The sequence below is a fragment of the Pristis pectinata genome, chromosome 2 (genome assembly GCF_009764475.1).
Source record: "Pristis pectinata isolate sPriPec2 chromosome 2, sPriPec2.1.pri, whole genome shotgun sequence".
Classification (NCBI taxonomy): Eukaryota; Metazoa; Chordata; class Chondrichthyes; order Rhinopristiformes; family Pristidae; genus Pristis; species Pristis pectinata.
In genome coordinates this window covers 130,448,557-130,464,948 of record NC_067406.1, presented here as the reverse complement: position 1 = coordinate 130,464,948, position 16,392 = coordinate 130,448,557, and the positions used below count along the sequence as shown (strand labels likewise).

Below are 16,392 nucleotides of genomic sequence, written 5' to 3'. Positions count from 1 at the left end.
AAATAGTTCCCAATTTCACTCCTAAAAATGTCTGTTCATCAGCGGTAGGAGCATCTCATTCATCTTCAGATGAGGGAAAAATTCTCAGTAAGGTAGGAAAGATTAGGACAGAAATATCGCAACTAGAAATTTCAAACTGCTGCACGTGTACATAAGGAGTCAATGTTGAATACATTCTGCTTCTGAAAGATGGATTTCTCCAATCTGCTGTTGAACAGCACCTGTAATCATCTGCTCCTCAAAGTCAGTCCACAATATATACAGAGGAGTCAATGTTAAATAGGTTTTCTTTCTGAAAGATAAATTTCTCTCATCTGCTCTCTCATAGCACCTGTAATCATTCTTTCTCCAAAGTCGGTCCAGAATGTGACTGGTGCCCAAGTCTACTTGGCCTGTGAAGTGAAAGCTGTTCCAACTCCGATTGTCACCTGGAGGAAGGTAGGACATTGGCAACTGGCATGATCTCTGCTTTTCTTCCTTAGGGAAGTTGTTCCTATGGAAAAAGCAGACTATGATGATAGTTCCCAAAGGTAACAACTTTCAGAATTGTCATTCTGCAAAAAAACATTCCTTCAGAACTTCAAATTTACCTGTTTTATATTTTCTGTTCTATGTAAGCTTAATTGTCAACGTGACAGTGAAATCTGAACTCCACTTGTCTACTGGTTAATGAGCACGGACAAAGATAGGAACATTTTCTTACCGTGAGTTTCTCCCCAATATACTGTACATACACCATCAATTGCAAGTACAATCCTTAAGTGAATTCATGTGATGAAAAAGCTGAAATGGACAGACTTGTACCAACAAAGGCAGTCCTAGGGAAATGAACATCCTATACCACAGGAGGTTTACCAAGACTGCAACAAACAGTCCCGAACTACAATGGACAGTCCATTACTGCAATAGGCAAACCACTACTGTGATGGTCAGTCCAACATTGGCAGCAAATCCAACATTGTAATGGGTATTCTTATACTGCAATGTGTAGTCAGAAACTGTGACATATGGTCAAAAACTGCACAATGGGTCAACAGTGTTAGCAATGCTGTGACAGTTAGTCCACTGATGCAGTGCAAAGTCCAATATTTCCAATGGACAATCCAACTCTGTGTCAGGCATTTCAATACTACAACAGAGAGTCCAAAACTGTGATAGACACCCCTGTACTGAAGGGGCTTATGCAAAACTATGACACAGTCTAAAACTGTGAGAGGCAGTTCAATGTTGTGGCAAACATTCCATTAGTATAAAGCACATTAAAACTCTTGGGGGGTGGTCCAGTGCTGTGACAACAATGTAGTATCACAATCCAGAACTGTAATGGATAATCCAATTTTGTAATAGGCACTCCATTACCATGGATGATAATCTAATAAAGTGACAAGCAGTTCAGGGATGCAACCGGGTCTAATGCTCCAACATGATCCAAAATCCCAATAATTATTTCAGTTCTATGACAGGCAGCCCAATATTATAGATGACTATTTGCAAAATTCAAGCAGACCTACAGTGAAATGTCTAGCCCAGTGCTGCTACGTGCAGAGCAACTGCTAACTGCAGACATTTTGATGTCAAGACAAACTCCATGAGCTCTTGGTACAACCCTTCCTGTAGACTAGCAACTCTAAGAGGTCTGGAAGCATTAAATTCACACTAGTCCACAGACAAACATTCAATAGACAGCAATCTGCAACTGAATGGCAAGTAATGATGATATCTCTAAAGAACACAAGTGGTGATGGTGTGGAGCAAGGGTTTCTTCTCTGCTGCAGGATGCTTTGTCCTCCATGTATGTTATACACATGGCAGTAGCTGCATTGTTAAGCTCCAGTTTGCCAGCACTGGCATAAAGAGTTGCTTCCTCAGCACATTTCCATCAGACTCTTCTGAAAATGGTAGCTGGTGTGACTCAAACTGCAAACGTGAAAGTGCATATTGGGTGCCAAACACAGAGCAAAGCAATGCCCCTGATGTGCAAATAACAAATAATATGCTGTTGAATTTTGAGACCTAGAACTTCCAGGCTGTGGAGAAAATGAAGTGTGGCAAATAAGGTTTAAAATTCAAAAAGGCAGTGGCGAGAAGAGGTCAGGGAGCATACTTTATTATTTTTATGTGGGAGGAATGCAGAATTCATTGAAATAGATGCATTTTGAATTTGGCTTGACTGTTGCAATGTTCATTCTCCTGGTATCTGGAAAACAAAATAACTTAACAATTCATCCTTATCATCAAGTACAGTCAAAAAAAGTATGGAAGCACACACAAAAGCCCGATGATATCCTAGATACATCATAAGTTGTTCTAATTGATATATTCAACAGTACACTAATCAAGAACCTATGAACCTCCACGTTAAATATACCTAATGATTTGGCCTCCACAACCGTCTGTGGCAACAAATTGATGCACCACCTTCTGGCTAAAGAAATTCCTCTTTATCTCAGTTCTTTTATTCTGAGTCGGTGCCCTTTGGTCCTAGACCTTCCCACTACTGGAAACATCCTCTCCACGTCCACTTCAATATTCAGTAGGTTTCGATGAGATCCCCCCTCATTCTTCTAAGCTCGAGTGAGTGCGGGCCCAGAGCCATCAAATGCTCCTCATACATTAGCCCTTTCACCCCTGGGATCATCCTCGTAAACCTCCTCTGGACCCTCTCCAATGCCTGCACATCCTTCCTTAGATAAGGGGCCCAAAACTGTTCACGGTACTCCAAATGTGGTCTGACTAACACCTTATAAAGCCTTAGCATTACATCCTTGCTTTTATATTCTAGTCCTCTCGAAATGAATGCTAACATCGTATTTGTCTTCTTTACTACCAAGTAGCAGACCCAACATCGACCCCTGAGGAACACCACTAGTCACCGTCAGCCAAACAGAAAAGACCCCCTTTATTCCCACTCTTTGCCTTCTGCCAGTCAGCCAATCTTCTATCCATGCTAGTACCTTTCCTGTAATACCACGGGCTCCTATCTTGTTTAGCAGCCTCATGTGCGGCACCTTGTCAAAGGCCTTCTGAAAATCCAAGTAATCAACATCCACTGACTCTCCTTTGTCCATCCTGCCTGTTACCTCCTCAAAGAATTCCAACAGATATTTCAGGCAAGATCTCCCCTTAAGGAAACAATGCTGACTTCGGCCTATTTTATCACGTGTTTCCAAGTACCCCAAAACCTCATCCTTAATAATGAACTCTAAAATCTTACCAACTACTGAAGTGAGGCTAACCAACCTATAATTTCCTGTTTTTTGCCTCCCTCCCTTCTTTGAGTTTTTCCAGTCCTCTGGAACTATTACTGACTCTGGTGATTCTTGAAATATCAGTTCTAATGCCTCCACAATCTCTTCGGCTACCTCTTTCAGAACCCTGGGGTGTGGTCCACCTTTAGATCACCCTACAGATTAACATCATCATTTGTTGATGCATCACGAGCCAGACTCTGGAACACTGGATAGGCAGGATGATAACTGTTGACATGTAAAAATACCTTCCCTGTCCTTAAGAGAATATGTAACCAGATCCAAATAGGTACCTGTTGTTAGGCATAAATTCTAATTTCACTATTATTTTAAACTGAATTTATAAGTCCTCACATCTGGGAACTGAGTTGCATTGCTTGGTGTGAACTATTGGCATAAACGTAGATTGGTACACCGCCTTCTGTTCGTTCGTGACTGCACATCTCCATTATATTGGTCTGTATTATGTTAGTATTTATTATTTTGTTTATTGGTTCTTTTATCATTCAGTTAATATTTACACATTGGCTATGAACAGGTCACAGAGTCACCCAAGGGAGTAAAGCTTTTGGAAGAGTTGCCTGGAGATCGGGTGAATGTTGCAGTTCAGGTCCGTGGTGGACCATCCAAACACGAAAGCACTGGATGGGTTCTGGTAAGTAGTTTGTGGTGAGTTTGACACATGTAGAGATTAGGTAACACAGTGTAGAGTACACACAGATGCAATTGTAACAGAGTCAGGTTTTTTTTTCAACAAACAGGTCTTAGTAGAGCACAAGAAAGTGTATGAGATATTAATGCATGAGAGAAAACCCCACAAGATGCATCAGTATCCCCAGGAGGAAGACTAATTCAAAGGGAGCATGAGTTGGGACGCACTATCTGCAGTACCGTTCTCTGGTAGTCTGGGAGGAATGCATTAACCTTTATCTCTGAGAGAAAGTCCAGCAGATCATCTCAAGTATTTTATGCAGACTATTTTGCATTGTTTAGAAATGGAATGATTTTAAAGTTTTCAATTAAAGATTATGGAATCAAATGGAAAGCATTTACTCAAAGTACATATTGAAAACCTACCTTTTGCTGCCTGTTTCGACATTGGCTGGGGCCTTTCCCTTTACTCTGGCAGGCCCACACTCTGAAGCCCCTGATGGAAGCTCTGTTCCCTTCTTCCAGTAGGCCATTCCCATCTCCCACCTGGCTGATCCCCTGATCCCGATAGCTGAGCCCCACCCCCAGCCATAATCCTCATTGTCAATCTGCCCCATCCAGCATATTAACATTTTTCTGTTTTCTCTGTAACAAGAGGAGCTTTGTCCCTTTAACAAAAAGAGAGAAGGCAAGCAAAATCATTATGTAGATCTACAAACTCATAAACAAATTTCTTAATGGTTAGTGGCCCAAAATAGCAGCCAAAAAGAATGATGGTATAAAACTAATACCTGAGGCTGTATAGACTACCATGATCATATTCTATTGGTAATGGATTTCCAAAGTTACTTTTGATATCCTGGATTTCTATTTCCTGGTGGTGGTTCAATGTGAATGCCTCTCTCCAACGGCACTCCGTGATGTAATCAGACAACCTTCTCTGGAAAATGCAGGGCGTGGAGCAATTTTTCACTGGGTGAGCACTCCAAACTGGGAAAGTTTATCTCCTACACATAACTTTCTTCAACATTTAACCAAAAAAAGGAGGGAGCTGATGCATTTCCCAAAATAGGTCATTTAAGGTGCAATTTATTTGTTAAAATGAGGGCTATTTGAGATCCACCTGGATGGATAATTTTTTAAATTGTTTTCTTGGTTAATATTAGTAGTAATTTTGTAATGAAAAGCAATATCAAGTATTTCCACCAGTAAATGCCAATACTGGGGTTGTCATGGCCACCAATTATTTCATTAATGTATAGACTATACATAGTGTTCATCTTGGATTGATCATTGTTTACAGTTCTATATCCAATCATTGCTGATTCTACATATAATATTTGTAACTCAAATCCTCCTTATAATTTAGATAAATCCACTGACAAAGGAAGATGAAGGTGTTTATCAATGTCATGCCAGCAATATCCTTGGAGAGGCTCAGACTGAAGGCACAATCAAGGTCACAGAGAAAGTCATGATGACTAAAGGTGCAATTAATATTTGGGAACATAATAACTGACTGGTAGCCTGATGGGATGTTATGTTTCATTAGAAAATGTGACAGGATCTGCAGAAAAGTAATCGGGTATCATTCATCCAGAAATTCACCAGAGGAGGATATTTCAGTTGAAACATTTAGAGATGGAGTTAACACCAATCAGCAGCATTGTTAAAGATGGTACTTAAATACTTTTAGTTAGCCCACTATTATTGTAATGTATTGTTGATTGCATAAACACCTCTGGATCAGGGCTCCTGCAGGAGTCAGAGGAAGGGATGCCTGACTGCAGTGTGTATCTAGGAGGAATGTTATTGAGGAATTCTACCATGATGCCGATCTACACTAATTCCATTTGACCTCATTAGGCCTGTATCCCTCTACTCCTTTTCTATCCAAGTACCCATTCAAACACCTTTTAAAAGTTATAATAATATCTGCCTCCACCACCTCCTCTGGCAGCTTGTTCCAAATATTCACCACACTGTGTGGAAAAACTTACCCCTCAGATCTCTCTTAAATTTCTCCCCTCTTACCTTAAACATGTGCCTCTAATTCTAGACTCACCTGCCCTGAGTGTTAAAGAGATTTGGGAGTATCAGCCCACAGTGTACTCTTCTCCCAGTAGCCAGTTCCATTGACAAGGATCTTTTGGCTACATTTAGACCACCAATAAAGGAGAATTTCTAACACTGTCACCTTTTTATTCCTGCACATTATCTTACATGGGAAGTATTATCATCAACTATAGCTGTCTGCTACATAAATTACAGATTTGTAATTATCCTTTTTTTTGTTCCTTTATTAATTAGCTTAAGCCAAACCTTCATCAATAATGCTTTGGAAGAATACACTAAAGAGGAGTCACAGCATTAAAGATTGGCATATCACTTTCTAAGTGACTCCTTGTTCACTGAAGGAGACAGTCTTTGCTCACAGGTTGAACAAAGAGGAGACATGCATTTCACAACCTTTTCAGAATATCCCTAAGTGCTTTGTACCCATATGAGCAATTTTGAAACATGGACACTGTTACACAGCAGTCAATTTGCACATAAACAGTACTGAAATACATAACCGAATTTAATATAGAAACATTATCCAGGACACCATGGATAGCTTCCTTTTTCCTCTCACAGCATTCATGCCCTCAGTTTAATATCTTTTGGTATCTTTAATAATGTAGCATTCCCTTGGTACAGTATGGGAATGTTGGATCTTTGTGCTCATGTTACCAGAGTGGGGCTTGAACTGAACTTTCAGAGGGAAGAGTGCTATCAGATGAGCCAGAAATCACCTTATGTACATATATACTTACATAAACATTCATTATTTTTAATATAAAGGAAGGATCAAAGTCCCATTCCTCCTATCCCAAACTGTTACATGTTTTAAAACTGACCTTGCCCTGAGAGATGGTGCAACTTCTCTAGGGAAAGGTGGAGGAGTATTAGTTCTACATACAATTTTTCAATCTCACATGAAACCAGGGAGCAAGAAAGTAAAATTGTGTGATTTCTGCGGAAATAATGTTTCTACACCCAAAGAGAACTTCCACAAAGGATCAAAACCAGTTAACCCTTAGCACAACAGAATCCAAGAAAACAACACTGAATTTTATATCTTCAACATTGTCTATGAATTACTTTTTCCCTCTTGTTTGTTTAGAATGTTATTTAATTGCCGGGTTTGTCTCTTTTTTCAGGTAAGAAGAAAGGGGACCTTCAAAAGGATGAAAATTAAATCCTGGCCTACTCCATACTGATAAATCCTTTTCCTGCGTTTTAGAGTTAGATAAAAGTGAAACTTCACCAATTGAATTGAAAATGACGTATTTTGTACCATTTTCTTCTACTTTTGTAAAGTTTTTATGATAATGTTGGTAGATCTGGTATAAAATGATTGGCATTTGCAGAACATCACAATGTGCAATTCAAAATGCCTTAGATGTTTGTGAAGAGGAGGTGACTGGGGTTACAAGTGTTTGAAGCTCACAGTGACTGTACAAAACATGGAGATGAGGTGTTACACCTTAGCACCAGAACAAAGATATTTTATGCTACATTAACCAAGTTTTAATCTTTCAGCAAACCTCCTGGTACAATATTTAACCCTTAAACTATACATTAGTTGTGTTGTCTTCAGTGCTGATGAGTAGTCTTTGAATAGATTTCTTTAAAAATTGTGCTTTTATATTTTTGAAGAATTTGACCTTCAACTTTACCGAACAGACATGGTGGAACTTGTGCAGCCACCAAATTTCCATGCATAATTTCATCAGAAACCCTTTTTTGTAAATTTCTGGGTGAGACACAGCTATGTTCTCAGCTGGTATGACTAATCTGGAATGGAGATTTCCAACAAAAGCTATGAATTTTAATAGCTATCTTTGTTGTGTATTCTTTTACAAAGTGTTTCAATAAAGATCATTGTTACCCTTCAGAACCTTTCCCTATCTTTTGTAGTTTATTTTTCAAGTACATATTTAGCTCCTACTTTCACATTCTTGCTTTTAACATCCAATTGAGGAAGGTAATGCAAAGGAAATCTTGTTGGTTTGGCTATTACCATGTTTAGCCTAAAACTTCACCTCAAGAATAGTCTATAGTTCTTTGCAAAAAGGGCCTCCTGCAAGATATGGTCATCACAGATTTTGGAAAGATGAAAGAGAAGATGCTTCCCAACTAGCTGACCTCAAGATTAGTAAAAGCACAAAATACTGTTCTATCTTTCAAACTCAAAGTATCACTTTTTCTGAAACTATTTATCAAAAGGATTATATAGAACTTGAAGAGAGCATTGTGGTCCACCCAGCTGGAAAGCCAAGGTGAATCAGGTGTTAACAAAATAACACCTGTCTGTGACTCCAGGATGCAGAAAAATTGACAATAGTCTAAAATCTCCATACTTTGGAATCCTGAACCAAGAAGTTGGATTGGTTAGCACCAGTTTCTATGAACAAATGTCACATTAAAGCAGTTTAATCCGGGGTAGGTAATGCCAGGGATCATTTCTGGGTTAAATTGCCCCCATCGGGATATTGAATCCGGCACTTCCCTGTGATTCACATTGGTGCCCTGATATTTCTTCACCATCAAGTGTGCACCAAATGACGTCACTATTTGTGCAATGCCCATATCTGCACTTGGCAGCACACGTTGGAGCACAAAGGTAAAACTAAAACTTTAGTTGAACAGTTAAGCAAACAAAAACAAGGCGCACATGGTGCTGAAATTCCCAATGAGATGCAAATTAAAGAGTCGCCATTCAGACTTTATTGATCAAAAAATCTGCTGGATTTATATTCCATTGGTCAAAATCTTTTTCCAATCCTGTTTTTCCAAAGTGTCTCATAATTTGCAGCCTTTTAGTTTTATGCACATAAATGCACCATTTTGCAATCAGTCTCACTGATCACCCCACAGCTCATTGGTAAGTTGCTTTCACATGTACCGAGGTACAGTGAAAAACTTTTTTTGCATACTATTTCATTACATCAGTACATTGTGCTAGCACAAGGGAAAAGCAATAACAGAATGCAGAATAAGATAAGATACGATGTCTTTATTTGTCACATGTACATCAAAACACACAGTGAAACACATCTTTTGCGTAGTGTGTTCTGGGGGCAGCACGCAAATGTCGCCATGCTTTTGGCGCCGACATAGCATGCCCACAACTTCCTAACCCATATGTCTTTGGAATGTGGGAGGAAACCGGAGCACCCGGAGGAAACCCACGCAGACAAGGGGAGAACGTACAAATTCCTTACAGACAGTGGTCGGAATTGAACCCGGGTTGCTGGCACTGTAATAGCATTATGCTAACCACTACACTACCGTGCCTGCCCATAGTCTAACAGAATATACAGGAAGTCCCCGGATTACGAACGAGTTCCATTTTTGAGTCTGTTCGTAAATCGAATTTGTATGTAAGTCGGAACAGTTACGTACAGTTCACATCTAGCGTCAATTAGTCAAATATTTGTCTTAGTATATAGTATATATTTTACCTAAAACATCATAATCTGTCACTCACTACCTGGTGGGAATGGCAGAGGCCGATCTCCTGGTCGTTATCTCAGGTTCCGGATTGGTGTTAATTGGTTCCGTTTATTTCCCTGATTCTTTCCTCAGCATCACTCCTATTTGTTGTCTCACCGGATTTCTGGTCAAGCCAAGCATCGCAGTCTCTGTATGGCTGATAGTCGTTTTCAGCTTTGATCGATTTGTGGCCATTTCTTGTGAGAAACTGAAAACAAAATATTGCACTGAGATAACGACGGCTGCGGTTATAGGGACAGTAAGTGTACTGGGCTGTTCAGAGAGTGTCCCCTGGCACTTTAAATATGAACCCGGATACATAATTGACAATATTCCCTGGCTTTGTGCTGTTCGATGAAGTTTCTAAACGTCCTTCGCATGGATCGCATTCGACCTGTTTCACCTTGTTTTAACCCCCTGTGTGCTATTCTTTCTGATTTTGATGTTCAATGTTCTGACGGTCAGACGTATATTAGCGGCTAGTAGAGTCCACACGGGGCTGCAGCAATGGAGAGAATGACATGAACCCAGAGATTAAAAATCGAAGGAAATTCATCGTTTTACTCTTCTGCATATCCGGCAGTTTCATACTGTTGTTACGGAGGTCGGTTCGTAAGTACGGGCGTTCGTAAGTCGGGCGTTCATATCCCGGGGACTTCCTGTAGTCTAACAGTTACAGAGAAAGTGCATTGCAGGCAAACAATAAGATGCAAGGCAGATTGTGAGGTCAAGAGTCCATCTTATTGTACAAGAGGTCCATTCAATAGTCTTATAACAGTATGATAGAAGCTGTCCTTGAGTCTGGGAGGAGGGAGAGGACAGGATGTCCAGGGTGGGAGGGGTCTTTGATTATGTTGGCTACACATCAGGAAGATCAGAATCCTTGGAGGGGAGGCTGACTTCCATGGTCTGTTGAGTTGTGTCCACATCTCTCTGCAGTTTCTTGCAGTCTGTGTCATGCAACTCTATCAGGGCAGCAGAACAAATGGGCTGGACAAATGGTCACACACACCGATGATCACCATGCACCCCCCGCCCACTTTTTCCCCTACCTTTGTGGAAGCCTTTTATGCAGCTGGTCAGTAGCTGCCATGGAGATGAGTCCTTTAAATTCTGGCAACCTTCCCTGCACAACAATGATGCAGTGGTGACTGGCTCTCCACAGCTCTGATTATGAAATGCACAAGTTCTTTTTCAGCTCACCTTTCAGGGTTCAGATCACCCTGGCATTGTCTCAAACATTTTAGGCCAATTTCCTGATTTTCTGTGGGGGAGATGACAGGGCATTGGAACTACTCAGAAAGACAGCCCAGTGTGCCAAAAATTCTAGATTCTAGAATTTTTGAAATTTCTGTGAGATAGAATTTGAAATAGAAGCCAAATGTCTAGATTCTAGTCCTTTAAAAAAAAAATTTGCAATGGTTTTGGAGTTCTGCCAGGGCCTCTTTTATGTAGTAACTCCCAATTTCTCTATGTTTTTGAAGTGCATTTTAACAATGGCTATGGTGTTTTCAATTGAGATCTGGGCACACAAGGCAGGGAAGGAATCTAACAAAAGGTAACCAGAGTGTCGAGAAAGATGATCTCTCCAGAAATCTGACAACACAAAAACATATCTGACTTTAAGCCTGAGATATGAATGAATGAAGAACTAAACTGAACATAGAGGAAACCTTCCTTTTCAAAATGATACCTCATTAGAGGATTGCAGAGTCACATCTGGTCTTGTTTGAGGCTTTAGCTCACTAATAAATGTATTAATTTATAAATAGAATGACTAGTAGGGGTAACAAACCATGGAAGGATTGATTTTCCTATGTCACACCTGGAAAGATTCAATCCCTAGATACACATCAGAGGAAAATGCACCCACTTGTTATGGCCCAGTAATTCCCTGAGGATTATAGGAGGGACAGTGAAGGAATCCGGAGCTTCTTAGTATCAACTACCCTCACTTACCTATTGGATCTCTAGTGTGCTAGAACCCACTGGAAGGGCATCCATTTGGAAGGGTCCTCATCTCTACTTACCAACTTCAGTATGATCAGATGATCTGAAAGCATGAAAGAAATGGAGCCCAAAGGAAGTAAGTGAAACCTTTTTAAATAATGTTGGTTTCTACCCACAACTGTCAGAAGGTCCTAATGTTGGCAGGTACTTCCTCGACCAAGTTTCTTTGGCAGGCAGCAGGATACTTGCGGCCAAGGACCAGAAGCCACATCAATGGTTTGGTTTTAATCTGATCTATGACATTAAATGCACAATCTAACTTTTACAAACATTTACTAGAGTACCATGAAGTTCTTATTACATTTTGAGCAATTAATGCCATGGTTGAGGGAGAAAGGTAAATTGGACCTATATTTTCTACAGAGTGAAAATTTACTAGCTCCCAGTATAGTAGAAAATAATAAACAGTTTGATGAAATGTTTACATTGATTTCTGGAATTTTACTTATCAAGTTGACAAATCAAGATCTTCTTGCTGCAGTCTCTCTTTCTTACAACATCACAGGAGACCGTTCAACCCATTGAGCCATGCCAGCTTTCAGGTAGATTCCATCAATCCCAGCCCTCCATTTCCATGTAGCCTATCCTGTTTTACATGCTCATTAAGCCAGCCTTGATTCTCCTACGATCCACCTACATTAAGAGTGATTTACATAACCAATTAACCTACCAACCAGTATATCATTGGGAAATGGGAAAACTCACTCAGTCACAGGGAGAACATACAAACTACACACAAAGAGCACCAAAGTTCAGAATGAAACCCAGATTGCTGGTGCTACGAGGCAGCAGTACTAACTACTGTAGCACTGACTGTCCTCAAACAGAATCCAACCATTCTGTTTAAAAGGAAGGTTTCATTTACATTTTAGGCTTCTTTTCATGCCCTCCAATCTTGGTAAGGCTGGTGACCAGAGCTAATGAGCCCTGTCAATAGAAGTTTCAGATCAATAAATTACTTCAATAAAATGACTGGAATGTAACAAATTTTTATATTGATGTTTCCTTTGAAATACCACCAATCAGATACATAGCTGAATAAATCTCACAATATGATTTTATGTGAATCATGTGGCTTTGCTCATCTCTCAAACAAACTGACAAATGTCCAAGCATACTTTGCAACAATGTGTTCAGTTAACCAGGAACATTCTTCCGATTTTTAACTCTTTGAATGCCATGAAAAACTTAAAGAATCCATGGAATCAGAATCTGAGTCAGGTTTACTGTAACTGACATGTCATGAAAGTTGCTGTTTTGCGGCAGCAGTACAGTGTAAGACACAGAGACATAAATATCACTGTAAGTTACAAAAATAAATAAATAGAGCAAAAGAGGAATAACGAGGTAGTGTTCATGGGTTCATGAACCCTTCAGAAATCTGATGGCGGGGAGGGGACGAAGCTGTTCCTGAAACATTGAGCGTGGGTCTTCGGGCTCCTGTACTTCCTCCCCATGAAGAGGGCATGTCCCGAGAGATGAAGGTCCTTAATGATGGATGCCACCTTCTTGAGGCACCGACTCTTGAAGATGTTCTCGACGGTGGGGAGGGCTGTACCTGTGATGGAGCTGGCTGAGTATACAACTCTCTGCAGCTTCTTTCAATCCTGCTCATTGGAGCCTCCATACCAGGCAGTGATGCAACCAGTCAGAATGCTCTCCACCGTACATCTGTAGAAATTTGCAGGAGTCTTTGGTGACATACCAAATCTCCTCAAACTCCTAATGAAGTAGAGCCCTGGCATGCCTTCTTAGTGATTGCATCAATGTGTTGGGGCCAGGATAGATCCTCTAAAATGTTGATGCCCAGTAACGAAGCTGCTCACCCTTTCCACTGCTGACCCCTCAATGAGGACTGGTGTGTGTTCTCCCGACTTCCCCCTCCTGAAGTCCACAATCAATTCTTGGTTTTGCTGACATTGAGTATGAGGTTGTTGTTGCGATACCACTCAACCAGCCTATCTATTTCACTCCTGTACGCCTCCTCATCGCCATCTGAGATTCTGCCAACAACAGTTATGTCATCGGCTAATTTATAGATGGTGTTTAAGCTGTACCTAGCCACACAGTCATGAGTGCAGAGAGAGTAGAGCAGTGGGCTAAGCACGCATCCCTGAGGTGTGCCTGTGTTGATTGTCAGCGAGGAGGAGTTGTTACTATCGATCCACACTGACTGTGGTCTCCTGATAAGGAAGTCAAGAATCCAGTTGTAGAGGGAGGTACAGGGGCCCAGGTTTTGAAACTTGTTGATTAGTACTGAGGGGATAATGGTTTTGCACGCCGAGCTGTAATCGATAAACAACAGCTTGACATATGTTTTGCTGTTGTCTAGGTGCTCCAAAGTCGAGTGGAGAGCCAGTGAGATTGCCAAGGACAAGCTGAGACAAGGCTACTTAACAGACTCTGTCTGCTTGAGCACTAAAATCTGCTTTCTTTTTAGGCAAGACAGATAATGTGCCTAGAACTCTACACAAATTTGGAAAATTTGGCATGATATTGGATTGACTATTTATATGTGGTATTTCCATGATCTCATTCAATTTCCCCAGACCATAACTCATGAAAAGAAGCACCCACAAGCTCTCCTGTTCATTTTAATACTATGCAGGATGTGAAGTTGGCATGTAATGTCTCAATTCACAAGGTAGATGCAGTGATAAGTCACATAAAAGGTGATGGGCAAATAAAAGCCATTACTCTGGCTTCTCACACTCTAACAAGGAGCAATTGAGGTTATATACCAACTGAGAAAGGAGCTCATGGAATAAAGAATTACACCTGCTTTTACCTTCATTCTATTGACAGATATACCAAGAGATATTTGCTTCAAGTTGGTGACAAGATCTGAAATGTTCATGTAGATCAAATGAACTCTGCTAGAGGTGAATAGCTCTGAATGTGAACCACTCTGTCATGAAGTTTTGTGTGAGTTGTATCCAGTGCAGACTTCTGAAAATGAATTACCAAATCTAAGCAAGTCTGACAAAGAAACACGATCTTCTTTGCATTAAAATCTGGAACCAAAAAGTCCAAAAACTAGTAAGGAGATCAGGAAGACTTCAACAATTGACTTCAAGACTAGTTCTTTTCATGAAATTCTGCACCCTTTTTTCTCCAAACTTTCCTGCGTCCTCGCCACAAAATTTAACATCAGAAGTTTGCAAAGGAACATCTAAACAAGACTGATGCATTTTGGAAACAAGTCCTGTTGACTGATGAAGTTAAAATAGAACTTTTTGGCTGCAATGAGCAAAGGTATGTTTGGAGAAAAAAGGGCGCAGAATTTCATGAAAAGAACACCTCTCCAACTGTTAAGCATGGTGGTGAATCGATCATGCTTTGGACTTGTGTTGCAGCCAGTGGCACGGGAAACACTTCACTGGTAGAGGGAAGAATGAATTCAATTAAATACCAACAAATTCCGGAAGCAAACATCACACCATCTGCAAACAAGCTGAAGATGAAAAGAGGATGGCTTCTACAATAGGATAACGATCCTAAACACACCTCAAAATCCACAATGGACTACCTTAAGAGGCACTAGCTGAAGGTTTTGCCATGGCCCTCACAGTCCCCTGACCTAAACATTATCGAAAATCTGTGGACCCTCAAAAGAGTAGTGCATGCAAGACAGCCCAAGAGTCTCACAGAACTAGAACCCTTTTGCAAGGAAGAATGGGCAAAAATCCCCCAGACAAGAATTGAAAGACTCTTAGCTGGCTGCAGAAAGCGCTTACAAGCTGTGATACTTGCCAAAGGGGGTGTTACTAAGTACTGACCATGCAGGGTGCCCAAACTTTTGCTTCTGGCCCTATTTCTTTTTTGTTATTTTGAAACTGTAAAAGATGGAAATAAAAAAGTAATCTTGCTTAAAATATTAAAGAAATGCGTCATCTTTAACTTCATGCCTTTTGGAAATCAGGTCATCTTTTAGCTATTCACAGTAACAGAAATTTTGACCAGGGGTGCCCAAACTTTTGCATGCCACTGTATGTGCTAGTGATGTTGCTGCAAACAAGTTTTCATTGTAGTTGTACCTCACCGTACTTGTGCACATTGTAGCGGTTGCTACCGCGGAATAAAACAAGACTCTACTCGGAGGATTGCCAAACAGAACTGGTTTATTTTCCCGCCTTGTGCAGGCCCTTTAAGGGAGAAAAACTCCCGCCCAAAAAAACCGGCAATGACGTAAGTCCTACGTCATCAGGACTTACCCGCGCGCGGGTTCTCCCCGTCGCTCGGAAAGACGAGGCCCGCCGCCATCTTGGGCCTCGTCGCTCCGACGCCGCGCGACCCGACTGCCGAGCCGGTTCGCCCGACTAGACGGTGAGTCGCCACACAACCCCCCCCAGAACCGGCGAGACAGTCCCCAAGGTCCGTGGGCTGTGCCAGCTGCTGCTTAGGGGGGCGGCCTCTGCGTCGTGGCGTGGCAACCTCGACAGGCTGTTGCAGATCCAAATGGGCCGGTTTGAGGCGGTCCGCCGTGAAAACCTGTTCCCTGCCTCCAATGTCCAAAATAAAAGTGGATCCGTTATTCCGTATGGCTCGGAACGGTCCCTCATATGGTCGTTGCAATGGCGCCCGAGGTGTGCCCCTGCGAACGAAAACAAACTTACAGTCCCGTAGTTCCTTGGGCTGGCAGGATGGGGCTTGACCGTGCCATGAGGTGGGAATCGGGGCCAAGGCACCGAGCTTCTCGCGCAGTCTTTGTAGAACTGCTGGGGGTTGTTCCCCTTGGTCCTGAAGGGCAGGTATGAAATCCCCGGGGACAACTAGTGGCGCCCCGTATACAAGCTCAGCTGACGAAGTGCGGAGGTCTTCTTTGGGGGCAGTGCGTATGCCGAGCAGGACCCAAGGCAGCTCATCAACCCAGTTAGGACCCTTCAGGTGGGCCATCAAGGCCGATTTTAGATGGCGGTGAAAACGTTCCACCAACCCGTTT

The 16,392-nt window shown here is 41.5% G+C and overlaps 1 protein-coding gene across 1 annotated transcript in view; it reads left to right on the top strand.

Moving 5' to 3' along the window:
* The window catches only part of LOC127583628 (insulin-like growth factor-binding protein-like 1), a 40,062-nt gene extending 32,220 nt beyond the window's left edge, over positions 1-7,842 (top strand). The window contains exons 2-5 of the mRNA XM_052039806.1: positions 329-438; positions 3,787-3,903; positions 5,269-5,386; positions 7,103-7,842. Of these exons, the coding sequence (XP_051895766.1) occupies positions 329-438; positions 3,787-3,903; positions 5,269-5,386; positions 7,103-7,140 (383 nt within the window). The 3' untranslated portion in view covers positions 7,141-7,842. The remainder of the gene's footprint in view (positions 1-328; positions 439-3,786; positions 3,904-5,268; positions 5,387-7,102) is intronic.
* The last annotated feature ends 8,550 nt before the right edge of the window (positions 7,843-16,392 follow it).